Below are 9,644 nucleotides of genomic sequence, written 5' to 3' on the forward strand. Positions count from 1 at the left end.
TTAAATTAAACATTTATTATGTAAAAGTAATTTTCCTATTATTTTCTACACAATATGCTGACACATCAGTATCATTCAAAAGTCCAGGATTCACTTCAGGTTTCTTGTAACGTTAATTACTATGATTTGCTATGCTGTGATAATAATAATTAAACAAACATCTTCTGACACACTGAAATCGTTAAAAAAGTCAAGGCGAGGCAAATGTGCATTGTGCGGTCAGTGATGTGTGACAATAGACATTTTTATCAGCTTATCCATGAGTTCATCTGAAGGAAAATGGGTTGAATCTGGGAACATAATGCCTCTGAGCCATCTGCATTATGTTTTCCGAACAATTACTTAAGCTGGAAAGAAGTTGCGACATTAAAACCTTAAAGTAACAAACTTCCTCTCGTTAAATTAACCATTCTAAAAAAGATTCAAATCCCTCAAACTTAGACTGCAAATTCTGCAGCCGATGAAAGTCAAGTTGAGTGCAGTAACATAAAACCATTACACATATGTGAACCCTGTGTGCCAGATTCACACTCAATAAACCCTCTGGCAAGATTTGAGGCAAAAAGGAGACAATAAAACTTGACACAAAACAATTCCAGTAAATAAGACATCTCACAACAGTTGTTAAAATTGAGCAGCTGCATGAAGCAATATAATTAAAAGGCCGTGCACAGAGAAGCAATATAATACTGCTGTGCAAATGATTTGTTTTTGTAAATACCCTGTTGTAGCTTTCAGTCTAATAGGATCTACACTCATGTGTCAGCAGGGGTTGAAATCAGGCAATGACAGGACCCCATGTTTCAGAGCTTGGTAGTGATTTTCCATCACCCTCATCCCTTCAGGCCTCCGTCACTGTCGGAGCTGAACTTCTGCCAAACAGGTCGGTTAGCAGAGAGTCAAGCTTCTTCGCTTGTCTTGATGTCCTCCTAGAATGGAACCACAGTGTTGCAGTGAGTTTACCATTCAAATGCATCGTACATTTCCCTTTGCATGGATAATACACTGCACATGTGTATGTACTCACAGTTTGAGCATTGTACCTAAACCCAGAGTAAGCACCAGTGTGGCAGTGATGGCAACAGCTACGTATACATAGACTTGTACCATGTCCCATTCTGGTTTTGGGCTGATTTCTTTCCTTTCTAAAGCACACACACACAAGTCAGACAAATTAAAGGGATTGATATCAATGGGTTTATGCAATTTTGGTGGAAATCCAAACAACAATTTGAATTGAGTGAATTTATTTATTTTCCTGTTTACAAATGTCTTTGTCAAGAAAACATCAATCAATAAACCTTCCGGACATCAATCAATCAAATTCTTACACAAACAACACAATGGGCACACATTTACATATTAAAATGAAACGAATGAAACCCAAGTCTTTATGTTGATTCTCAAGGAGGCTCTATACAGTTACTTTATATATTTATTTAGCATACAATACGAAACCACTGAAGGTAAAATGTTGCCACGCTAATAAAAGGATCAGATTTGGATCAGCATTCGATTAGCTGTTAGCTATTCACCAAAACAAGCCTGGATTTGCCATGACCCAGATCATTAGCTGGTAAGGGGCCAGGATAATAAGACATAATTGGTGGTGTCAATTCCTTGTAGTAAATTTAATGTGCATCACCTGGGTGACAGGTAGGACGACTCCAGTCACTCCAAAAGCTTTTGTCCACACAATAGTTGTGTAATTTGGACCGCACCCTGAAACAGTTTCTTTCATGGTCGGGGATGAGGGGCAGAGTCAGGCTTCTGTCTGTGGTTGAAATCTGTTAATGATAAACATTCAAAGAGTCAACATTCACAGGCAAAACCGGCTCAAAGCTGCATTGATCAACACATCTTCATAGTAGGAGTGACTCAAACCAACTAAATCAAGCGAAATTGATGTGTTTGATCTGACTGGCTGTAGAAATATGCATATTTTCAAGAAGTCAAAGTTGTGTTTGATATCTTACGTGACACACCTACAACTAAAACAGGATGGATCTGCCCTCAATTACTCAACCATCGCCTCTGTATTTGCCTCCCTATTTCCACCCAGCAGTTGTCATTATGTATCTCCTCATTGCTAAAATCTGTAGACGTGCAAAAGTGTGAGAATCCTGTTCCTGCCTGTCTGACCCGGGTTCTGTTCACATTGCCTCGGGTTTTACGTTTCTCTAGATATGGGGATAATATTTTCACTGTAGCCTGACTGCTTCCTGCATCGGATACCAACACCCCTGAGAAACATAGCTGTATATCTGTAATGTTGTTTTCTGTAGTAATTGTTTCTTTAAAACAGATGAAGTCAATGTTTTTTAACAGTGCTCCTTTGTTATGGGTGTGTTTCCACATAAGCTTTTAGTATTTCATAGCAGATCATTTAGTGTTTACATTTCAGTGGACTCAAATTAGAGACGTGATAGATCCATGCAGAGGGAAAAAAGTGAATGGCTGGCAGCAGGTTAGGAAATGGATATTCTGGGAATCTAAACTTGGAAAAATTATAATTTAAAATGGAAAACAATAGCATCTGCAACTGTAAAATAAATGCAACTATAAGATGCTCTTGGAGCTTTTCATACTCTTTGCTTTCCCAACTCTCAGCCCAGCCTATCCCGTACACTGCGGGTGGTTCTGCAACTGCCCATTCAAAAGAAACTCAGGTGGAAAGTTACACACCCGCAATAGGAATTTCAGAAAGAATGGCTGCTGTCGGAAAGTACAGGGATTGTCAAAAGAGTTTGCTATCCAAAGATGTGTCACCCATACCTGTGTTATTTTTCCGTCAGGTCCCTCTTGACTGTGTTCTACCTGCCACTCAAGGCAGTGTTCAGGAACATTCCCAACAGGACTTTCCCACTCTATTTCCAGCTGCTTGTCTGGACCCCTTTGCAAATACAGCTTCTGTGGGGCCCCAGGCTTCACTGCGTGGATATAAAATTAAAACATAGTATATTATAGAATGTGAGAAGTCAAAACACAAGGACAGAAATTACTCCATCCTCACTGTTGCTGTGGTTGCTCTTCTACAGAAAGCAAACACGTATGTACCTTGGTTTTGGGCTTGCAGGGAGGTGAATGTCGGTTTCAGGGGTCCTTTAGGCGAGGAACCATTGAGGCAAAAATTGATATCAGTGAAATAAGGGAGATCGTTCATCGTGAAGTTGCAGCCGCTCCTGACTCCCCCTGAAACAATGTATTTCGGACACTCCTCAGCTCGGTCCAGCTCCTTGTGCCTGTGGAGGAGACAGACCAGACGACACACGGTGCTGTTATCTAATCATCGGATCTGTAGGTGAGGTTTTATGCTTGCCGAATTCTGCAGTGGCCTAAAGTTCATGGTGCTTAGAATCACTGAAACCTGAACACAATTTGAAGGCTTTCTACAGGGTTTAAGAGATTGCAGACGGCTTTGTTTAATCCCAAGAGAAAGGTGCACTTTACCCTGCATTGAATTCGGCATGAATGCTCTGCCTAAGTCAAGGATAAAAGAAAGAAAACAACTACTGCTCGCTCATTGAGAAGCTTTCATCAGAGCCTCTCCCCTCAGCTGCAGCTCTCGTCCTGTCAACTCGGATAAAGACTTCAGTAAAGACTTATGTTGGATTAAAGGAAATTATTGAATCCTTGAGTTGTCTCCAAGTTGACCATACAACTTATTTCTCCTTGGCTCAGTCAGGGTTGGATTTTTTAATGAAGCCTAAGGTACATTTATCTTTAAATTGTGGTTAGTGGGATGTTTTAGTTTCAACATCGCAACTTATCACAAAAAAGTTTTCAGTTTCTTTTGGAATTTACAGTCAAGAGTAAATACAGTTAATGAGTTGTGAATTTCTGCATGTGTGTGTGGTCTGGAAACTCTGATCCACAGCTGTGATGAAAACCTGTTTACACACATGCAGCTCTGAACACACAAATGAAAGGAAGTTAACTGGCATTGATTGCTTCCATCAAGGAGATTATGTTTTCAAAACTTGCCATTTGATTGTTGCTCGGTTTTGTTTGTTGAGGCAAGATCACACAAATAACCACTGAATGTATTTCGAGGAAACTTAAGCGTGGACCTGGAAATCTTGGATCACTTTCTTTGTGTTATTCAACTCTGAGAATAACACATGGATCTATGAGTGTGTGACTTTTGATGAATCTTGATTGAATTTAGGAGACTATTGGTCCTTGGTTGGAGGTATATGCTCTACTGTGTGATATTCTAGTTTTTTTTTTAGCAAGTAGGTGAAAGAAGCCTGGTATCAAACAATTTGGAGACAGGTCAAATTTAACGCGAGGACAAAGGGCAGGTTTATTGGAGCAACGCTGGGGTGAAGGGAATAATTATAAGTTATCCTCTTCAATTACCTATTTAGTTGTTATATAACATCTCTGTTTTCTGTTGAAGTTAAAAGAAGACTCCGGGTCCATGAACTATTTACTGAGCTTGGAAAGTCCTTAGCAATAATTTTGAAGAAAAACTAATTGTCAGATAAAAGTTGGTTTGAATAGTGGTTAAACGTGGCTGATTGGTTACTGACTCTTATTCTGAAGCACAGGTGGATCTAGGATTTTTCTTAATCAGATGCCATAAAAGAAGAGCAAATTATATGTTGAACATCAGAGTACAATTCATGATTTAGTAAGGTGCACATTTAAATCATTCTGGGTTTACTGTTCATTCGATAACTTTGAGCAAACCCATACATGATTGAATCTATCAGAATTGTTTTCATTGTGTTCTTCAAAAAAGCTTTGAAAATTGGTACAATTAACCATTGGTGTTCTTTAACGTCCACCAGGTCCTTTGGGAGATTTCTTGGAAGAATTATATCCACTATGCAATGAATGGAATGAAATGGCGAAACTCAAAGCACCCTGACGACCCTTACCAACCTCCCTCCCAGGTCCCTCTCCTCTTTCCACCCTTTTACCATGCCCCTTTGTCACCTACTTTACCAAAAAGATAGATGACAAATGCTCCTCATTTTCAAATCCAACTTCTGTAACTACACTTCCATCGTATTAGCCCCCACCTAGATTGCCTGGAACCTGGGTGGAGACACTTGGTAGTCAACTCTCCTTTACTGCCAACATTACTGCAACAACACGTTCCTGCAGATACATGCTGCACAACATCAGGAGAATACGCCCCCTTCTCAATAAGGAGGCGGCGCAGGTTCTGGTCCAGGTTCTGGTCCAGGCTCTGGTCATCTCACGCCCAGACTATTGTAGCTCCCTCCTGGCTGGTCTGCCTGCTAGTGACATCCGACCTCTGCAGCTCATCCAGACTGCAGCAGCTTGACTGGTCTTTAACCAGCCTAAATTCACTCGAACTATTCGGCTCCTCCGCTCCCTTCACTGGTTACCAGTTGCCAGCAACCGTTTCAAAACATTAGTAGTGGCGTCCCGTGCTGTGAGTGGACCCGGTCCAGTCTACAAACACCCCAGCCCGTTCACTCCGCTTTGCATCTGCCAATCGGCTTGTTGCTCCCTAACTGCCAGCCAACCACTCAACCAAACTGTTTGCTGTCCTGGCTCCTAAATGGTGGTACGAGCTCGCCAATGACATCAGGACGGCAGGAAGTCTACACCTCCTACAAAAAACAAACCTCCTTCGACCACACATTGGATTCAACTTTAAAAAAAAATAAGAAAATTATAATTTCTGGATTCTTGTTGTTCTGGGTTTGTACCGTCATGGTTGAATGTATGTCTCTTTGGATAATAGTATCAGCTAAATTAAATGTAATAATGTAATAAAGAAAAAAATTACTGACAGAACAGTGGCACCTCAGGGTGAAATCAGATTTCAGCCATCAGTGACAAAGGTAAAGCTTATGCTTAGCAGATAATCGTTACCATGTTTATCATATCTTGTTACTAATGAGTCGAGAAGGGGAAATTCGTGCCTGCTGCTTGCTCGAGGTGAAACATCGGATCCCCAATATAATTACAATTCAACGTTCATTTCTTTACAAAATTCCAAAGCAGTCCATCAAATACGAATGTTCTAGATAGAAAGGTTGTCAATGCTCTGTTGGTTCTATATAGGAAAAAGGGAGAGGATCCCCAAAGTTGTGAACAAAAATAAATATGGGTGGGCTCCATACAGTAATACTGAGTAGATAGTTCTCAGTGGATCAGAGCTAATGAGCACTGCTGTCATGGCTAGAAGGTCTAACAAGGTCTTACCAGAAATAAAGATTTTGCTGCGAGCTGTCTGGTATCTTTGGGTTTCTTCCCCATGTGCACTCCATGTTCTCCATGCTATAGAAGACACAGAGGAAATCCTTGACCCTGGAACCGAACACACCTAAAGGTAAAAAGATCACTGTTGGTTCGTATACAATTTCCAATAACAGCATCCTATCGCGTCACACATAGAAGACCTCCGTGACCAACCTTTATTGGAAGGTTTCTGAACCAGTTCTGTGTAGCTCACACTCTTGACCAAGGTGCCATTGGTGCAGGGTCCATCCAGCAGCGTGTACACTCTCACTCTGACGTCTTTCATCAGGTCAAACTGAGCGTTGTAAGAACTCCAAGATGTCCTGATGGCCTGCACAAACACAACTCTGTCGTTAGTAACATTTTTTGATATAATACATTTTAACCAAGGTGTAGTCTTGCGCATATAAACAAGCATTCAACAGCTAGACAGGGTGGAAACACAACCTCCTTAGATGAGATAAGACCATCTGAGATACAGTATGTTCTCTGTCAGCCAGCCATCCGTTTTGCATCAACCTCCATGTTCGCACTCAATAGTTGTTGAATAGCGTTTGTACTCATTGCCAAACTCTGCAGACCTTAGACCTTTTACAAACCTGCCTGATTGCTGTTCCTGCTCTGCCACGTATGTTTGCCTTGTTTATAGCATTACAGTAGAGTCTCTTTCCCTGCCATCATTGACTCTGTTGTGCTTTTGAGAATGAGAACATGGTCAGTATCCTTGTCACTGAAACCTAACTCCTTCATGCCACAGGTAACGGTATCTCTTGGAGACATTATCATGTGTTGTAGCTTTAGGACTGCTCAGTCTGCCCTGTGTGGGCATGAATAACAACCACCCAGAAACGATGTTGATATTCCAGTCTAAATCAGGCACAGCAGAAGTCTGACTCATATAAAGATGTCTGAATTGATGAAATGCTAATTGACAGGTGAAATACTATTTACTCTAAGAATCAAATTCCCATATCTCTTTTTCTGCTTCTTATTTCATGACCCATTAAGATAGAATGGGTCATCTCCTTTCTAAATCAGTGACGTTCCATAAATGATAAGATTAAGTATGTCATCCAGACTTAAAGGGATAGTTCCACCAAAAACGAAACTCACTCATCCTCCATTCACCACTATGCCGATGTAGGGGTGAGTGAAGTTTTTGAGTCCATAAAACAGTCAAGAGTTTCAGGGGGAAACAGCGTTGCAGCCAAATCCGATGCAATTGGAGTAAATGGTGACCACGTCCTCAAAGGTAAAAAAACATACAGCCATATTGCTCCTGTGGTGTCATCAAAGTGTCAGTAAGCCCTGACATTCCTATACAACACAAAACGGTGTCATTTACATCACATTTCCGCAGCGATCCCCGTGCGAACGCCATAGTGGTGAGTACATGGCGAGGGAATTTTGATTTTTGGGTGAACTATCCCTAAGTTTCAGATTTGTGCCACTTCACTGTCAAGTAATGAAAACCTCTATTGTATTCATGCACATAACCTTCATTAACATATACTTGGGAGAGGCGGTGGTCTAGTGGCAGAAACTTGGACTATGGACAGAGAAGGTCTCTGGTTCGACTCCACGGAGAGACAACAAAAGACGAACCTGGATTGATCTGTCCAAAAATCCAAGAGTCTCCCTACCCTGTCTAGTGCCCCTGAGCAAGGCACCTTACTCCCCCAACATCTGCTCCCCGAGCGCCGTACATGGTCGCTCACTGCTCGGTGTGTCCTGCACCAGATGGGTCAAAAGCAGAGATTACATTTCCCTAACTGCATGAGTGTGCCTTTGCATGCATCTGTTTGGGATGAATAAATGGACCTTAATCTTAATCTTAACATAGAGCATTTCATTGTGTTTGTCTGAGGTGGAAAAATGTCATCCGAGCAAAGTTGGACACACATGTAGTAGGCTTTAATCATGTAATCATACACACACTGTTTACTATGGTAGATGACCATCATTTTTAGACAATATATTGTAATTTACTTTATAATCTGTATTTTTATGTTTGAATGCTAATCACTTACCGTCCAGCTGTCCTTGTTTGGGTTGTAGTACTCCAGCTGGTACTGTATGGTGCACTCTGTCATGTTGATCAAGCTGGCCGGGGGTCTCCATGAAACGTCAAGGCGTCCAAGATGACCAGGGTCCAGAATCACGAGGTCCTCAGGAGGATCCACTGAAGGGGAGAGATTTATTACCTCTGGTGACCGTGTCCATATCAGAAAAAACCTTAGTATGAGTGTTGACACCCAGTCGGTCTCCCAGTACAGTGGCCCTGAAGTCAACTGAACAACATGAAACACGTTTAAATCGATTTTGATCGATTTAAACGTGATCTGTACTAAATAATCCACCACTTTCAAAAGGAAAACAAGACAATGATATGCTGTAACTTTAAATTCTTGATTTTGAAAATGATTTTAACATGTGAGAAGATATATTCTATTGTACCTGCAGACGCATGAAACACCTCCTGGCTCTTGAGAGCATTTTTTCGTTAAAGGAATTAAATTTAGTACAGAGATTTATTTAATTTATTATGCACCACATTAGGTCTATTTACCATCTTTTGATTTGGTTTCCACAGTGTAATAAAGCATAAACAAATGAAAATTTTTAAATAAATGCATGCAGACCAACCCTTAAATCCGGTGCATTCCTTGCAGGTTATAAGGAGCAGCATCAGTGTAGCTGGATTTGTCACAGCGCGTTTCATCCCCATCAGTGTATTTAAGATTGTAACCGACCCTGAAATAAAAAAACTAAAAAAGAAAATAGAACTACCTTAAGGCTGTGCCTAAATAGTTTCAGCGAGACGTTCCCCCTGGCTAAAAAAGTAAATAAAATTTGATAAATTAATATCAATAATTGCTGCTCTCACAGCTCCGGACGACTGTGTCTGAGGAGTTGTTTTCCTTCTGCAGCAAGTTAAAACAGGCTGAGGCTCAACATGGGCTGGACTCTGTGCAGACATCAGACAGAGAGGGACATGTACGGAGGAGGTTATGTGTTGTTTCCAGTGAAATTCTCCCTTAGCCATGCCCACAATAACTCTTTGTTAGTCAGAGGGCTACAACATCAATTGTCTGGGTTTGTTTTTTGTTTCTTGTCCCATCAGATAGTCTTTAAGGAGGTTATAATTGTTTGATCAACTTTGACTTTATCATGTGTAAACCCCCATGAGTGGGAGCCAGATAGAACAACAAAAGGTTTCTTGATGGATATTATTGGATTTATTGCTGGGCAAAGTCTTGCACCAGCTACAATCCCAAGTGTCAGTAAAAGAAGAGTACAATATAATAAAACAATCATGAACAAGTACAAATAAAGAATATAAAGGGTACATGGAGTATATGTAGTGAGTAATACCTACAGAAGTAATACCACATGATATCAATCTATGCTTAACATCA

The 9,644-nt window shown here is 40.8% G+C and overlaps 1 protein-coding gene across 2 annotated transcripts; it reads right to left on the bottom strand.

Annotated features, from left to right (window-relative positions):
• il13ra2 (interleukin 13 receptor, alpha 2) lies at positions 1-9,308 on the bottom strand. 2 transcript variants are annotated; one of them, XM_062405427.1, is made up of 9 exons: positions 8,872-9,306; positions 8,256-8,407; positions 6,400-6,556; positions 6,190-6,310; positions 3,058-3,242; positions 2,776-2,930; positions 1,646-1,787; positions 1,028-1,145; positions 1-929 (listed from the first exon to the last, which is right to left on the bottom strand). In XM_062405427.1, exons 1-9 carry the CDS (start codon positions 8,951-8,953, stop codon positions 842-844), a joined length of 1,200 nt encoding a protein of 399 aa, XP_062261411.1. In that variant the 5' UTR covers positions 8,954-9,306; the 3' UTR covers positions 1-841. The 2 variants fall into 2 exon arrangements, with proteins under 2 accessions (XP_062261411.1, XP_062261412.1); XM_062405428.1 differs by lacking the exon at positions 1,028-1,145 and having other exon boundaries at positions 8,872-9,308.
• Positions 9,309-9,644: the final 336 nt, after the last annotated feature.

Source organism: Platichthys flesus, chromosome 15, assembly GCF_949316205.1.
Source record: "Platichthys flesus chromosome 15, fPlaFle2.1, whole genome shotgun sequence".
Taxonomy (NCBI): domain Eukaryota; kingdom Metazoa; phylum Chordata; class Actinopteri; order Pleuronectiformes; family Pleuronectidae; genus Platichthys; species Platichthys flesus.

Bases quoted from the DNA above. Each gene is read 5' to 3' on its own strand.
- il13ra2 (XM_062405427.1), bottom strand. From the start codon at position 8,953: ATGGGGATGAAACGCGCTGTGACAAATCCAGCTACACTGATGCTGCTC. The intron at 2,931-3,057 runs GTACATACGTGT...ATATCCACGCAG, and splicing joins CCTGCAAGCCCAAAACCAAG to TGAAGCCTGGGGCCCCACAG. The intron at 1,146-1,645 runs GTGATGCACATT...TGTGTGCTTTAG, and splicing joins TCGTCCTACCTGTCACCCAG to AAAGGAAAGAAATCAGCCCA.